A 17,937-nucleotide genomic window follows, 5' to 3' on the forward strand; every position below is an offset into this window, starting at 1 on the left:
TTCCATGAAATTTAATGACATTAAATCCAAGTGAATGTGGAAAAGCTCACTGTAAAACTGATAACATAGCATGGTAACATGGCAGTATCATGATTCATAGTAATGGACCTCGACTGATGGCCCTGTCGGGTGAAGTGCAGGACATAAAGGGCCGGTCACAATCCCCTATGATGTTATTGCTGATGTAAACATGTTCAGCCCTTGTTAAGAGAGAAGATATGTTTCTCTCAGAGACAATACAAACATCTAAAAGAAAACACGGATATATCATCTTGATATTAAACTGAAGTTATAATTCAAATCATCTAAACAATATGGTACTGTAGGTTATGCAGTCGTCTTGTCAGTAAATATTTTATGACCCTGCAACCTCTGAGAGCTCTTTCTCTGATCCATTCATTTGGCTTAAAAGTATTGAAAGCTTTCACCAAAGACACTGACAATAAAATGTAGAGCTGACACACGCTGTTAAAATGCTTCAATTAAACAGATTTCATTGAAGAGTAAACACTATAACTCAACGTTTTTCATGAGTGAGTGACTTTTAGCAAAAAACTTTGTTTATTTTAGCTCTGATAATTTCCATTAAACATCCAGAAAAAAAAAACTGATATTCTCTCTATGAATGCAACCAATCTGAGGTAAACTTTTCTCACTTTAGTGTTATACACCATCTTTCAAATGTATGGAAACGACTGAACAACAACAGTTGTTGTTTTTTACTTTGAATGATTTAGCCTTCATCACATTGAGCAGAGGAACGTAGATCACACTTTTGTGTATAAGAAGAATTTTAACTAGAGTTGATAAAGAGTTCAGATAGAAATTCGAGCTCCTCGTCCGCATCTGTAATAATGCTGACAGCAGTTTGTTTAGCGATGGAGAAGCGATCTTTCTGTTCTGGTTTTCTCTCCGGCACAGACACAGATTTGGTCTGATCTCCAGGCTGCTGGAGTCATAGCTGGGCAAGAAGATCACTTTCTTGGCATCTTTCAGATGTGCTTACAGTGCCCAGTCCTGCAGAATCATGGCAACAGCTTCATTTTTTGTGTGATGTGGACTAGTGTCACACTTTGATAATGTTCACAGATAGCATCCTCTTGTTTTTCTTTGTGAGCTGTGAGTAGATGGCGTATAGGAGAGATAAAGATGCAGGTGTTTATTGTTAGAAGGGTCAAGCAGTCGATTTGACACTATTATATGATAAAGAATTGACCTCATAAAACACAAAAAATGCTTAATTTCACCATTGGTACAGCAAATTTTATTAAAGTGGATTTTTACAAGATGTAATATTCTAGGCACAGCTGAGATTTATGTGTCTTTAGCTGGGTTTCCATCCAAATGTGAAGTGAATCTTTTTAAAATGTGCAAAAAATAGAAAAACAAACAAATGCGAATTAGGTGCGTTTCCATCAAAATGTTCAAGCGAATGACGGTGGTATTAGTAACCTAGTGATTAAACAGTAAATAAAAATAGGCATGCATCGTAAATGGAGACAGGTCTGCATTTCGTTACGATTTGGTAAGTTATAAATGTACTAGAAGTGCAGCTTGTCAAACTGAATGCATGTGCACAGAAAAATAAATGCATAATTTTTTTTACGCATACTGTAAAACCTAACAGTTAACTTAACTCAAACCATTTAAGTAAACCGGTTGCATTAGACCATTTAAGTTTTAAAACACATTCATTTAAGTACTGTGAACTTGAGTCATGTGCAATTATGCACTTATATTTAAGTAGTGTGAACTTAAATATAAGTGCATAACTGCATATGACTCAATTTGTTTAAGTTCACAGTACTCAAATGTATGTGTTTTAAAACGAATGCAACCGGTTTACTTAAATGGTTTGAGTTGAGTTTACTTTTAGGTTTTACAGCAGCAAGGGCATTGCGACGACATATATGGTAAAGACAACATCAGCTGATACAGCTGAATGATCAGACACGTGGGTGTAATGTTCACTATTTCAGAATTTATTCAGCAAATGCATTCCATCCATCTCCCATTATTCCCATTTACTCTTTATCTCATAAGTCAAAACCCACTCAAGCGAGCGTAAAAACCTTTATGCGAATTAAGGGGTTTTTATCAGAAATTTGGCGTTTCCAAAACTCATTCCCTGCCAGACAGTTTTTAATAAGTTGCCCGCCAGCATTTTAAGTGCTTTTCACAAAATGCCTTCCAGTAAAATTTTCTTCTAAAAATATATAAAAATACAAATATATCAAATAAAAGAACAGACCCTCGGCTTTCAAACAAATAAGCAACACGGGGAGAGAATACTCTCTTGCAATTAAACTTGAATACATTTACTCATTTAAACGCATATTGTATAGATGCAAAAAGTGAAAACAAATCATTTTAGCATGAGCCATAAGAGAATAAAAGCTTTTTAATGAAAAGACTGAGATCATAAAGTCATTTAAATGTATACAGTAGTAACACATATTAAATTTAAGTCAGTGTATGAACTTAATCAGGTTAAAACCTAAATGTTATATGATCCTGTACACTTGCCTGGTGTTTATACCTTGCTCCGCAGCAGTCCTCCTCCCGATGTATGCTCAGGTGTACTGCACTCCGATGACGTCTTGGCTTTATCTTTATTATTGTTCGGCTCATTGTCTTTGATGATGTCATACTGACGGCAGAAGAGAGCAATCACACCTGAATCAAGATAGATGAATATTTATTACCGAATAACATCTTCTATGTTACATCTGGATCTTATTCATAGTGAATCCTGTGATTATATCACACAGCAGGAGGGAAATGATTATCCAGTTCTCACCGGCCCACATGACCAGAACCACCACGATAATGATGAGCTCTACTGCTCGGAGCGGACTGTTCTGTTCCACTTCTTCCATGGTGACTTCATCTGTAAAGATATTTTCATAGGAGTCCATTTACTGTGTTACTGCCCTTACAAAGACCAGACTTGAATCCAGCTGAACAGATGTGGAATGAATTGAAATTTGAGATTATATAATAAACATTCATATTAATGCCAACAAACATATTTTAGGACCATAAGGATTTATTTTAGACCGTGATTTTTCTCTCAACACTGATAATAATAAAGTAGAAAATTCACTAATTTGTTTTGTGCAAAATATCATTTATTTGCTCGATTTAAAGGTGCAGTGTGTAGAATATAGCGACATCTAGCAGTGAGATTGTGAACTGCAACCAACTGCCCAGTCCACCGTTCACTGAAATGCATAAAGAAGCTACGGTAGCCGCCACGGGACAAACATGTTGTCGTCTAAGACAAAATACCATAGTGACAAAACCGCTCTGTAGAGCAGTTTGTCCATTTAGGGCTACTGTAGAATCATGGTGGCACAAAATGGTGACTTCCATGTAAGGGCACCCGCTTTGTATGTAGATAAAAACGCCTCATTCTAAGGTAATAAACACATAACAGTTTATTATGCAAGGTCTTTATACGCCACTGATAATGTAGTTATGTAGATTATATTGCTTTTCTGTCATTAGATACTTAAAAAGTTACACACTGCACCTTTAAGGATCAAATGTGATTTATTTTTGCACTCGAAAAAATTGAAAATAACACAGCATTGGTTCAAAACAAGACATACCAAGCAGTTGGGTTAAATGAACCCAGAAAATACCCAGACCCAATAACCCAGTATAGGTTGAATTATAACCCAATAAATTGAGTTCCTCCCTTTTTGACACAATGCTGGGTTGAAAATAACCCAATGGGCCCTATTTAACGATCTGAAACGCAAGTGCGAAGTGCAAAACGCAAGTGACTTTGTGGGCGGATCTTGGGCGCTGTTGCTATTTTCCCGGCGGGAGAAATAACTCTTGCGCCAGGCGCAAATCAATAAGGGGTTGGTCTGAAGTAGGTTCATTATTCATAGGTGTGGTTTGGGCGTAACGTCAAATAAACCAATCAGAACGTCGTCCAACATTCCCTTTAAACGCAAGTGCACAAGTTCCATGGTGGGTTGCTATTATTATGACGGATTTACCAGGCGCACGCCAGGAGCGGTTCACAGCCGAGGAGACCGACGTTCTTGTAAGAGCAGTCAAAGACAGAGAAGTTGTTTTGTATGGGGATGGGAGAAACCCGCCCAAATCAGCGTAGGTTAAACAGGCGTGGGAGGAAATAGCCACAGTTTTCTCATCAGCTGGCATCCCCAGGACGTTGCGCCGCAAGCGCTACAATGATGTCAGGAGACTGGGGAATCCCAAGCTTGCCAGCATAAATCGGGCACGCCGTGTAACGGGAAGTTGAACCGGCCTCTACACCAGCAGAGGACATCGCTGCGTCCACCCTCACCGCTGAAAGCCAAGAAACGCAAGCAGTCCAACCCCAAAGTAAACTTACAAATCAAGTTCATATACATTAAGGTTTCTTATGAAAACATTTTAATTATTATTTACATAAAATAAACGTAAAACAGCCACACAACAAACTTATGAAAATATTTTAATCGTTATTTGCATGAGAATTTTTTAATGCAGCCACACAAAATAAATACAAACTATCACTACAATGCTCACCACAATGATTCCCCTTATCTCGTGTATTAATATTTTTTATTATAACAATTTATGATTTGCAAAAATAACTGTTGCATCTGTGTAGATTAGATAAGCAAAGTGTGTGCGCGTTGTGCACGCTATACATTATGGTCAAGCATGCGCCCTTAAAATAGCATAATGAACAACGCGCAACGCGCCACTGACTTTAGACTAGTTTTTTTCTGGTCAGTGGCGCAATTGTTTTTTGAAACTGGAAAATAGCATCAGGGATGGTTTGTGCCGGAACGCCCAGGGAGCGCAAGTTCATTCCCTAGTTTGCCGACGTGCGTCTGTGGAGGGAAAAACCCACTGTGCGCCGGTACAAAATACGAATGATACATGCGTCACTGACAAAGTCAATTGCGCTGGGTGCAAGATAGGGCCCAATATGTTTTAGCATGTGTCGTACCTTTGTTTTTGGAGGCTTGTGTTTTTAAAGTCCTGAAAAGCAGCGGTTCACTGAGAGGACTCGGCCCATTTACACTGATGGATTGAACGTGCACAATGTAGTCTGTGTCCGCCTCCAAATCCCACAATGCACAGCTCCTCGTGGTGGTGTTGACTTCCTGGATAAAGCGCAGCATGCGAACGTCTTTTTTCTGTTATACATAAATAAAAAATAATAAAGCGTTTACTATTTAACCATGCAAATGAGCACAGCAACTAGACTAGAAATGGATTCAATGTATAAGGAAATTTCCGTGGTTGCATTTTAGACAAACACTGTTGCCCTACATTATTTCATAAATTTGGTGAATAACTTTGTCGTGAAGTTTGTGAATAATGTCTGTCCCAGTTCTGTATGGGCTTTCTGTGGAGCTCTGCAAACAACAGAATCCCTGTGGGCCCGATGAAAATTAATGGAGATGAAAGGCCAAAAAAAACATCAGGTGTCACCATACATTTTCCCTTTTACTAAGTCTATTTTTAAAATATTTATTCTCTTTATGCCTGCTCTCTGTATCTTTATCCCTCTCTCATCTATCTCTGTCTCTCTTTCCGAGTACCTGCTGTGTGATGGCAAATCCGATGACTGTCTCTCCGTCTGGTGTGTCCCATGTCAGCACAGCAGAGCTGGACTTCAGATCTTTGATAGACACGTTCACTGGTGCAACCAAGCTGTCTGAAAGATGAAGAAAACAAGACTGGATTGTTATTTCAATTAACCTCTTACGTTTTTTGACCAGGTAACTTGAAAGGAATACATTTTTACAGACCGAGTCACAAACATTTCAGTATAGCACGCACAACCATTGATTAGAATATATTAACTGGGCTGGTATGTTCATAGATAAAAGTCACACACCACTGAATGTTGGGTCTGTTCACTCGTGTGAAACCATGAAGAACAAATCTGCTACTGTGTGCACTTGCACACATGCCTACTGAAATGCCACATGAATTTTACATGTACAGAAACACGTGATCTCATGAAAAACCACATGTGATCCCATGGGTTTGGTTTTTATATGGGAATTTCAGTACATGAGCTTCACATAAAAATGTTACACTTACATCTTTCATAATGTAATGATGTGTTTTTGCATGTGAAACTCATGTGGACAGAGCCAGCATCATAAAAATAATATGATCTAGTTTGAAGAATTGTAACATTTTTGAGGAGATACATTTTATTGTGATCACTTTTAATTGGATTTGATTGTTTTCAGATTGTTTGATGGATTTCATCTCTTCCTTGCTCTTGCTCCCATCCAGTTCCTGTGCTACCATGTGAAAGTAATGTGTGATGAATTAATGAATGTGTTATCTTCAGGTGCTAATGAAGGAACTGTGGGAACGATTATATTGATAAGAAGAACCACATGAACGGCATATTAATGTCATTGTTACCTATGGGAATCTGTTAAAGGGAACATATAATGAAAATCTTACTTTTTTGTTTAAGTGCTAAAATTGGATCCCAAGTGCTTCTATCAACCTAAAAAATGTGAAAAAGATCTTAGTTTTGGTAAACCATTATTTGCCTAATAAGTCATTGAAATGTGGCTCCCCTAGTGATGTCAAAAGGAGATCTTATTATAATAATACTGCCCCTTAATCTGCACGATCCAACCATGGCACTGCCATTTAGTGCAAAGTGAGCGAGAATATAATTTACAGCACAATTGAGTTTAAATTTCAACAAACCACCATCAATGTGGTGTTTGCATTTCATCAGCTCATTTGCATTTAAAGAGCACCTATTATGGGATACACGTTTTTAAACATCATTTTGTGTGTAAGTGTGTATTAGTACATGCTAACGATATTCAAAAAGTACATACCTCAAAGAAAACGATGACGCGAGTTATCGTCTCTAACGTTTGAGGACTACAAAAAACACTCGGATTGTAGGCAACAGTTTACTTCCTGGGATTAGTGACGTAGATAAGACCAACATTATCATAGTTCAGCCCTCTCTGCTTTGCTTGGGTACGCCCTCAAAGACGAGGGTGGGGTGGGGAGCGCCGAGTCAGAAGAGAGCTAAAATGGCGGAGGTTGGGAGTCCCTGCTTTGACTCTGTTTGCAAACTCTTGTTTCATTGTTTAAGCGATTAAATCTCTCGAGTAGACGCTGTCTCTTTAGATGCGAGGGCAAAATAGCACTTTATGGACTTCCACAGAGGACATCATGTTTAATACGGTTCCGGAAAAATCCAGTCAGAAGTTGTTCACGGAGTTTTCACAATAACTGCTTCTCATGAACCGAAGCTGGACGTCTCCTTCTGAATATTGGATTACTGTGCACTTCTGGATCACAGGCTGTAAGTATTCACGTTTATTATTTGCCTTTTACTGTACATTACGTAACCGGTAACCGGAGATTAACATAATGTGCGTGTAGAGCTAAGCTTGCAAGCGAACTGTTTTGTGTTGTAATACTGTATTTCATAAACAACGTACCATATTTACACACGTGTATGTTGAATTATGCAGACTATCGTTTTTTATCGATGTTGGTTAAGACATGTTTACAAACTTGCTAAGTTACCAGCTAAACTGTTACCGGTAAAATTTGTTCTCATGTTCAAACTCAAGAAACTCTAAGTACAGATGATTTGTTTAAAGTTATATGTATTTTACTGTTGTTTTTACTTGAAGCTTTCTTAGATTTTGAAACGAAGTAAACACGTAATGTGTGTTGCTAATGTTGGGCCATGTAACATGTAATACATTTACGTTTTAATGAATAGTCTAACGAGTTATAGTCGTTGTACTCTATTGTTATAATATGTATTTTTGACTGAATACATGTTTGTTTTATTTGTCTATATCTTAGATTCGCAGCTGGACACATCCTTCTACACTGTATGCAAACATGCAACATCATAACACACAGTACAAGGAGTCAGACCGGCATATGAGGAGCAAAGGTGTGTAACACAAATGATGTATTTAGCTAATGAAACCACTACCAGTCTTAAATGTATAACTGATGATGACAAAGTTTTTTTTCTCTGCATAATCATAGGAACCCAGACAGTAGCATCGTTTCACAATGTTTCCATCACCATCATCAGTGGATGCCTTTGCCGTCCGTAGCCTGAGATTTCAGATTTGCAGCAAAAAAAATTGATTTTCTCATTTATTGGAATGCTATGCAGGTATTTAAGTATTTTAGTAACTGTGTTAAATAAAGTAGTATTTACTTTTACAATAAATTTATGCTTGCTTATATTTTTACAGGTTGTACCTTGCAGCCATCCATTACAATGTCACCAAGCCGTAACAAAAGCAGGAGAGGGAAAGTACAAGGCTATGTTCCCAAAACACACAAATGACATACCGTAAGCAGTAATGTTTTATTTCAAATACATTCATAATTAAAAACTTAATGTATGAAGCAGGGAAATAAATGATCAAAACAAAAGATTTATTGACCGCAATATTTGTACAGTTATGTGGATGATGTGATCAGGCTTGTGTTTGCTGAGGTATTTGAAGATAAGCTGAAGAAAACCCCGATTCCAATGGACCTGGCATCACAGTTTGAGAGACCTTCAAAGGAGGACGTGATTGCATGCCATCTTCAGTGCAGGGGTCGTCGGAAGCCAACATTCCGATCAGGAAGCTCCAAGCGTATCTGGAGAACAACACACGACAGGATGATAACCCTAAAGTGTCATCTTAGATAGCATCAGCTGACAAAGCTTTGATATGCCATTTATCTGAATAGATAGCTGTAAGAAGTGAATTGAAAAATTTTTGAAAGAAGAGCACAATATGGTTACTAAAGTATGTTTATTTGTATATTGTTTAACATTTAAATATATATTTGTAATAAATAAACTTTTGACTGACTTTTATATTTTCTTTAAAGTTACATCTTTTGTTCTTTTGGGTACTTTGTTACTATAATGATACTTTAGTGTTATTGGTTTAAAAATGTAATAAAACTTACTCTAGTCCTGCGCCTCAAAGGCTTATAGTCGGTACAATAAATGTTCTGTGTGTAGGGATTTAGACAATTTGTGCAAAACCTGGATGATGAATCACGCAGGTAAGAGGCCCTGGAACCTGTTGCATTCTCCTTAAAACCTAGTAAGTAAAAACATAGCACAGTCTTTCATAATAAAGTTTACCATAGTAAAATAATGTAGAACTAACATTCATTTCAATTAATACTTTTTTTGTGCTACATTTGGTGTTTCCATATAGTTTGCATAGTAAAATAGTATGTAAGCAGTATTTTATAATTAAGTTTACTATAGTAAAATAATGTAGAAATTACCAAGTGAAATCGTTTTATAATCATTTCAACAAATACTTTATATGTGCTACATTTGGTGTTTCCATATAGTTTGCACAGTAATACAGTATGTAAGCAGTCTTATAATAAATTTTACTAGAGTAAAATAATGTAGAAATTACCAAGTGAAATCGTTTTATAATCATTTCAACAAATACTTTATATGTGCTACATTTGGTGTTTCCATATAGTTTGCACAGTAATACAGTATGTAAGCAGTCTTATAATACATTTTACTAGAGTAAAATAATGTAGAAATTACCAAGTGAAATCGTTTTATAATCATTTCAACAAATACTTTATATGTGCTACATTTGGTGTTTCCATATAGTTTGCACAGTAATACAGTATGTAAGCAGTCTTATAATACATTTTACTAGAGTAAAATAATGTAGAAATTACCAAGTGAAATCGTTTTATAATCATTTCAACAAATACTTTATATGTGCTACATTTGGTGTTTCCATATAGTTTGCACAGTAATACAGTATGTAAGCAGTCTTATAATACATTTTACTAGAGTAAAGTAATGTAGAAATTACCAAGTGAAATCGTTTTATAATCATTTCAACAAATACTTTCTATGTGCTACATTTGGTGTTTCCATATAGTTTGCACAGTAATACAGTATGTAAGCAGTCTTATAATAAATTTTACTAGAGTAAAATAATGTAGAAATTACCAAGTGAAATCGTTTTATAATCATTTCAACAAATACTTTCTATGTGCTACATTTGGTGTTTCCATATAGTTATGTAGTACGTTATAATTACCTTTTGGATGTCTTTGCAACACATTTTCGTCTTCGTTTAGCATTCTGGCAGAGCTAAGGACACCTAAAAAAGTTAAATCCAATCGCATTCATTGACGGAGATCGTTTATATCGTAACGGCCTTCTGAACTCTCTGGATCGAGCTCGAAGTGGTAAGGCAGTACAGACACCATCGTTTATAGAGAAATATAACGCTTGTTTACGATGCCTCTGAGGCTGTGACTCTCAGTCAGAATCTGTGTCAACCCACGCGTAGTCAGGGGCGTAACCTTTCAAACACACGCCGAACCCAGTTGACCAATAACAGTTGAGTAGTCATCTGACCAATCCGATTACACTAGACATTTTGGGAGGCGGAGACAGGAACTAAACCGAGCGTTTTCCAGACAGTGGGAAATCGGTGAGGTATGTAAGCAATTTATAAGACTCACAATGCATTAGTTCAAGTTTTAATAACATGTATGTACTATGGGATATTGCAATAACGTGCTAACGTGCCAATTTATTAGCATAATTGGTGCTCTTTAAAAGGACACACCCAAAAACGGCACACTTTGGTCCTTATGGGAATTTCATGTTATTGATAAGATTTTCCGCTGTTTTTCGTGCCTCTGGAGCATGAATGTCTTTTTTGTGCCACCCAGCACTAATTTCTATAAATGTTTTTTTTTTTCTGTTTGTACCACAACTTTCTTTATCGTGTCATTTTATTTTTTGTTTTCTCATAATTTTTCCTATTTTTTTTTTTACCATTGTCACTAGGGGTTTTGGTTAGAATCACTTTCTGTGACTTTCTAACCCAAACCCCAACTCTAACCCCATCCAGGCGAGAATAGTATTAAAAGCAGATGAAATAGAAACCAATGCATAAAATTACATCCTAACGCAAACCCCGAATCTAACCATAACTCAAAGCGATAATGATTTAAAAATAGGAAAAAACTATGAGAAAAAATATAAAATGACACAATAAAGAAATTCGTGGCAGACACGAAAACCATTTATAGAAATTAACAAAACAGCGGAAAATCGTGTCAATAACAGGAAAACATTAATCAAATTTTTCGTGACAATAAACACAAATTCCCGTGAGGTAGGGTAGTTTTGGTCACACCTACAAAGTGGCAAATTTAACATGTTATAATAAATTATCTATATGGTATTTTGAGCTAAAACTTCACCTATGTAATCTCGAGACACCAAAGATTTATTTGACATCTTTAACTAAATTTGTTATTTAAATAGTCCGGTTCTCTGAATTTACCAAATCCAGTAAAAAGCCACATTTGTGCACGTATTAAAGTTTTTCAACAGCTATAAACACAGATCATCCAATCAGAGTTTAGAACTACAGTATAATTATCTTTTGTAATTAACTATTTGTTAGTAAATTCAACTCTAGTCATCAGTGTAATGTACTTGTAATGTATTTGTTAGCATATTTTAGTGGGACAAAGTGTAAGACAGTAATCTCCCAGTTCAGATCAAAGCATCGTTTTCTGTTTGTTTGTTTGTTTGTTACAGAGACATTAAGGAATGATCAAAAAATATGTTTTTGTACAAGTAACAGTCCATCAGGAAGTGATTAGTTTGTAAATAATGAGCATTGCATTACAGAATGAGTACACTGTAAAACCCAACAGTTAACTTAACTCAAACCATTTAAGTAAACCGGTTGCATTAGACCATTTAAGTTTTAAAACGCATAAATTTAAGTACTGTGAACTTGAGTCATGTGCAATTATGCACTTATATTTAAGTAGTGTGAACTTAAATATAAGTGCATAACTGCATATGACTCAACTTGTTTAAGTTCACAGTACTCAAATGTATGCATTTTAAAACTAATGCAACCGGTTTACTTAAATGGTTTGAGTTGAGTTAACTTTTAGGTTTTACAGTGTATTTGACAAACACATAATAATGAGTTGTGCACAATATTAAATCTGAATTTCATGTTGACCTCCGAATCATTATACATTATGTTTATGCATTATGCAAAAACACTTTTACCCAAAGCGACTTACAGCGCATACAAGATATACATTTTATGTGTGTTTCCTGGGATTGAACTCACAACTTTTGTGCTGCTAACACATTTCTCTACCACAGAGCTATAGGAACACTACAGCTGATCCAACACTAACTGTAAAAAACATTAACAACATTGCTTTGTTTGTGTGATTCAGAAATGAGAGAGAAAGAGAGATTATGAGTAAGGAGTTATTTATTACACAGTACTGTATGTGTATCTATGTGTTAGGTTTATTTGTAAACAATGACATAAATTTCAGTCTGCAAGTACTGTGTGGTTCACGTGAGATTAAACATTTATGTAGGACACTGCTGCTCTGTTTCTCTCACCATCTATCTCTTTTTCTCTTCCTCTCATATGCCACTGTTTCATACCAGCATTTATGTCCAGTGTTTTTCTTTGAAAGTGGAACCTCTAAAATAAGATGAGAGCCAACAACAGCTACTGCCAGAACTCATTTACACCTTGATTCATGGATTTTCTCTCTTTGCTAGAGGTTGAATATAGCGACAATGTACAATTTATAGCCACTTCATTTGGTGTGTTGGCTGTAGTAGGGATTTATTTTGTTGACTTTGTCGCCATTAGAGGAAAATGCTTTATGGTTCAACACAAATGTCTGGTTTAATTAAGATGTCAAGTCTTTCGCACAATTACTGTGCCCTTCATATTTTTATGCTTATTGCACGAATGAATTAACAAAGAAAAAGCCAGGGAAATTCAATTACGTTCCCCAATAATAAAGGTGCAACAAAAGGTTATTTATAGCAATGCCATAGAAGAACCATGAAGTCATGGGTTATTTAAATAACCATTTGTTTCTTATATTTTTGTCACTACAATGAACCTTTTGAGCAACATATAGGATGTTAAAGGTTAAAACCATACAGCCACCAGCATCAGATTTTTTAAAAAGCCATTGAAGCCAATTTTTTTGCACATATAAGATTAAGGTCTGAACTTACTATAACCATTATTTTTAGAGAATTTAAAAAATCTTTCCTATAGAATTATTTACATTTTTAAGATTATCATTATAAAAAATTATCATTACCGCAACATGATATTACATGAAATATATGCATTTACAAACTCATGTTTCGGTAATGAGAACTAAAAAGTTGTCTAGGTACTACGGCAAACAAAATTAAAACTTTTATCTGGAGAGAACAAATAAGAACTGCTTACCTGGTAGCCATCTCGAGTGTCACAGTCAATTATGTCCCTTACAACAATATTTTTTTGAAAATGTTAGTTCCTTGAGGGCTTAAACAATGATTGAAAATTGTTGCGGAGGATGAGCAAATTGATCTTGTACACATTTATGTTCCTTATTATTGTCTCTACATTTACCATTGTAAATGTTTATAGTATAACATGCACTGAAGCTTTTTATTTTTTATGTTTTTTAATTATAAATATTTCCATGTCAAAGAACCCAAATCCAGTCATGGACACGTTGTGGTAATGAAAATTATCCCCTTAAATGTGGAAAAAAACAACAAAATTGGTTTGTATGATGTCATTTGAAATCATGTGCAAAATAGTACATAAAGAGATGTTTGTAACTGTATGCTTCTTATTTTGATACTCTTACTTTGCATTTACTTATAAAAATGTTTCATGACACCTCATAAGTATAATTTCGCGAAAATCACCCAAAAATGGTTCTATGGCACCGTGAAGCACCTTAATTTTTAAGTATGTAGCACCAAAAATATACAATACAGTAATATACAATTTGTACAGTATAAAAGTCATTACGTCTATAGAAAGTCCCCACAGTGTATGAAAACGTGTGTGTGTGTGTGTGTGTCGCAACAGGTGTGTATTACAGGTATAATATTTCGGTTTCATTTGGCTTTAGCATAGCCTATCTTACGTTTATTTATCTTTTGTGAGGATTGTGTATGCATGCTTTGACAGGGTCTCCTCCTCACATGTACAGACATGTCTCATTAATGCATCTGCATTTCAGTGAAACACACCTATGTGATGCTAAATGTGCCCACGTAAGTATTTTGTAATCCCCGACTGGATGCCGAAATCAAGCGACATTTCACATAAGCAGCAGTGAATTATGAATGACTTACCAGCCAAGACCCACGACGCCCCAAAACAGCTTAAAATGAGCAGCGGTGTGGGCATGAAAAACCCTCTCATTCTTTCCACGGAGGCTGGATGTGAAATCTCATCTGGTCGTTGATGAACGTGACGGTGTGAAGGGATTTCAGCACCGCGGACAGCGCTCGACATCAGCGGCCCGTCACGAGGCGCTTCACATCCTGATGATGATTGATAATGCGGAGATTTTCACACGACGCCGATTGATTTTGTCTGTGAGGTTTTCATACGACTGCCATCACTGAGGCTTCAAACTATCTGTAGGTAAGTGTGTGCGTGTAGAGCCTGGAGTCTCTCTCTCTCTCTCTCTCTCTCTCTCTCTCTCTCTTGTACTGTACTGTATTCTTCTCTCTATCCCTATTTAGAACACCACATGAAAAATACTGTAGCCTAATATTGTTTTTCTTTACTATAATAAATTGGAGATCATTTGGATTTACCTCACTGCTTTTTTGACTTTGAATTTCAATGACAGACCGCACAGTTTCTACGTCAGAATTTGTTAATGCAAATAAGGCTACTATCAGTTATCTTGACTAGAGATGAGTTGCTACAACTTTTTTAATTAACTGTATTTTATAAGTTATAACAACCAGTGGCGGTTCTAGACAAATTTCACTAGGGGGGCCAAGGAGGGGCCAGTGTTTTACCAGAGGGGCACATAAAAAATTGGCAAGAAATTATATTTAAAGATTATAGGGGTGGTTACAGGAATTAGTTTAAGATAGGACTAGGCCTTAGTTTAATTAGGAAATAGAACTAGTTTTAACATACATTATACATTACTTGTGTGCATTTTGAAGCAAAACAAAGCTGTGTTTTAAGATATGGCATTGCAAGTTGTTTTCAGTTTGGACAGCTCTTAAATGTATTTGAGTCTAGGACTAATCCCTTTCCGGGAAACTACCCCGTAAACTTTATTTTACTTTACAATCATATACTTTTTTATTTAATACAAGAGTGAGTGCAGGTGCAAAGGGGAGCTGGGCTCTTTTTTAAAGCCCCCCAACCGAAAAGCATGCGAGCCTGCTCAATATACTTTATGAAATGCAAACTTTTATAAAGACAAACTTTGTTTTAGTTTACATATAAACACACATTGCTAGACAGTTAGGGACCACAATCTAATCAGTATTTAAAATAATATTTATTTTAAATTGTAAACATTTTTATATGTAACATTTAATTATATTCCTCCAATTGCATGCACGTATATGTAAGAGCATAATTACAGCGCTTTTTACAATGTGTAAACTTTAAAAAGTTAGCGAGATGTTGGTTATGCCGGTTGTTGATGAGTAACAGCTGTAAATGATCACAACACGCAGCCACGTCACAGGAGAACAAGTGAACAGTGTCCCAATGTGAAGTGAGCTAGAGTCCTTACCAGTGCCCAAACCTGCATCCACATTCTCAACATCAAGAGGTTGGGAACGAATTGAGACAGTCGCCGAGCAGCACCCACAGGCGACTACAGTGGTTGGGTGCGCCGCTCTAGTTTGCCCGTGTAGAACATTGCGTCGCATTAGTTCCGCTTTTGGCGCTCGCGTGTAAAATCAAAATAAATATATACTTTTTTATTTGGTCAGCACGGGGTGGCCACAGGGGTGGCCAGGGACATGTCTACAGAGGCACGGGCCACCCTTGGCCTCCGTGTAGAACCGCCACTGATAACAACTAATTTCTAGTCAAGATAAATAATAGTAAGAAACGTGTAAATCCAAATTGATTAAATAAAACAAATTAAGGCACTTTTTTTTACAGTAGATGGTTTCAGTAACAACATAAACAAACGGCTTTCGTGCAACAAACGTAACTTCCGGTAAACCTTTTTCGCAAAGAATAAATAACAACAGTCCTTTTAGAGTTAATTTCTGATAACAAGCAAAATAAACAGGTAGATTACCTTACTTCAGATAATATAAAGAGTATCAAAAACTCAGCCCAGTCACACGAAATTACGTACCTATAGTCACATATTTTATTTTATTTTTTTATTCTTTTTCGTGATATGGTCACGAATTTCCGCGTTTTTTTGTGATCGTATCACGATTTTCTGTTTATGTGTCATTGTCACGTATTGGTTACTCAACTGTTTTGTCCTAATTTCTTACCATTTTCGCTTCGGTTTAGGGTTAGATTTACATAAAATGACATCCTTACCCAAACCCAACTCTAACCCTAACGCCAGGCGACAATGGTTTCAAATTAAGAAAATATATATATATAAAAAAAACGTATAATCCAATACTTAAAGTGACATTCTAATGCAAACACCAAATCTAACCCTAAACCGAAGCGAAAATGGTTTGAAAATAAGAAAAGTTGAGTAACCAATACGTGACAATGACACATAAACAGAAATTCGTGATACCATCACGAAAAGGCGCGGAAATTCGTGACAGTATCACGAAAAAGAATCAAAAAATTATGTGACTATATAGGTATGTAATTTCGTGAGACTGGGTTTTTTACTGTGTAAAATGTGTATTATACTGTATAATGTATAAAGTATAAAATATAAACTTCAAATCGGCTACCAAACCTCTCTTCACACAGCCTCGTCTTTATGAAACCAAAACATTTGTTATTTTCGACGAGGTATTTGTTACAGAGTCAGTTTGGCAACTAGTCAGCCATTAAAACAAACAGATACCGGAACTTAAGTTCCATCCAGATGCGTAAATGCCACAATGCGCGTGCGTCAGATGAAATTGTTTCATCACACAAAAGTTAACTCAAATCAAACCATTTAAGTAAACCGGTTGCATTAGTTTTAAAACACATACATTTGAGTACTGTAAAACTTAAACAAATTGAATTACATGCAGTTATGCACTTATATTTAAGTTCGCACTACTTAAATGTATGTGCACTTAAATGGTCAAATGCAACCGGTTTACTTAAATGGTTTGAGTTAAGTTAACTGTTAGGTTTTACAGTGTACAAATTATAGTTTGTCAGACGTGCGATTAGGATAAAAATAGTAAATCACGTAGTTAATCATGTGACATATTACTCATTCACGTAAGCCATATGGTCAGAGTAAGAGTAGCCTATTTTGGGGAAATGTCTGCCGTCTGGCCTTTTTAAAATCTCGGAAAAAGGCCAAAAATCCCCAAAATGTTAACTTACTTTGTGCCTCTCTTATTATGTTGGTCAGTTGAATGTTAAATAGGTCCTATCTATGTTCAGTAACAATAATTTGATGCAGAAATAAACTAGACCAACTGTATAGTATTGTATAAGTGTTTAATAACAAGTGTTCGGTTTTGACCAATAGTTGTCTGTTTAAATTGGTATCAGTACCCCCCCCCCAAAAAAAAAAAAATAATATCGGTGCATCCCTAACTTACATATCTGACTGCATTCAGGGCAGTTTGCAGAATAAAAGTTTTTGTTTGCCTAATATATATGTGTGTGTGCTGTGTTTTTTAATTATGTTTAAATAAAACCACATGCATGTATATATTTAAGAAATATTTGCATGTGTATATACATGTTTAAATGTATATATAATTTATTTATATATATGATTTTTTTAAACATTATACATGCATGTGTGTGTATTTGTATGTACATAATTATTAGACACAGTACACCCACATATATTATGAAAACAAAACCTTTAATTCTTCAAATTTTGAACTCTGGTGGTTAAAATCATAGATCCTTTCCCGTATAACCA

General features: G+C 35.8%; 1 protein-coding gene and 2 long non-coding RNA genes across 4 annotated transcripts in view; 2 read left to right on the top strand and 1 right to left on the bottom strand.

The window, feature by feature from the left end:
* On the bottom strand, positions 1-14,548 carry fndc5a (fibronectin type III domain containing 5a). 2 transcript variants are annotated; one of them, XM_065296148.1, is made up of 6 exons: positions 14,219-14,548; positions 5,577-5,692; positions 4,979-5,168; positions 2,801-2,890; positions 2,540-2,676; positions 1-1,117 (listed from the first exon to the last, which is right to left on the bottom strand). In XM_065296148.1, exons 1-6 carry the CDS (start codon positions 14,379-14,381, stop codon positions 1,067-1,069), a joined length of 747 nt encoding a protein of 248 aa, XP_065152220.1. In that variant the 5' UTR covers positions 14,382-14,548; the 3' UTR covers positions 1-1,066. The 2 variants fall into 2 exon arrangements, with proteins under 2 accessions (XP_065152220.1, XP_065152221.1); XM_065296149.1 differs by having other exon boundaries at positions 2-1,117; positions 2,527-2,676.
* Positions 6,899-8,601, top strand: LOC135786657 (uncharacterized). The gene is made up of 5 exons (XR_010546972.2): positions 6,899-7,333; positions 7,849-7,942; positions 8,041-8,173; positions 8,256-8,356; positions 8,467-8,601. It is a non-coding gene; the product is annotated as an uncharacterized lncRNA (long non-coding RNA).
* Positions 14,374-17,937, top strand: part of LOC135786658 (uncharacterized) — a 15,206-nt gene continuing 11,642 nt past the window's right edge. The window contains exon 1 of the long non-coding RNA XR_010546973.1: positions 14,374-14,513. This is a non-coding gene — a long non-coding RNA (uncharacterized lncRNA). The remainder of the gene's footprint in view (positions 14,514-17,937) is intronic.

This window comes from Paramisgurnus dabryanus, chromosome 20 (genome assembly GCF_030506205.2).
Source record: "Paramisgurnus dabryanus chromosome 20, PD_genome_1.1, whole genome shotgun sequence".
NCBI lineage: Eukaryota > Metazoa > Chordata > Actinopteri > Cypriniformes > Cobitidae > Paramisgurnus > Paramisgurnus dabryanus.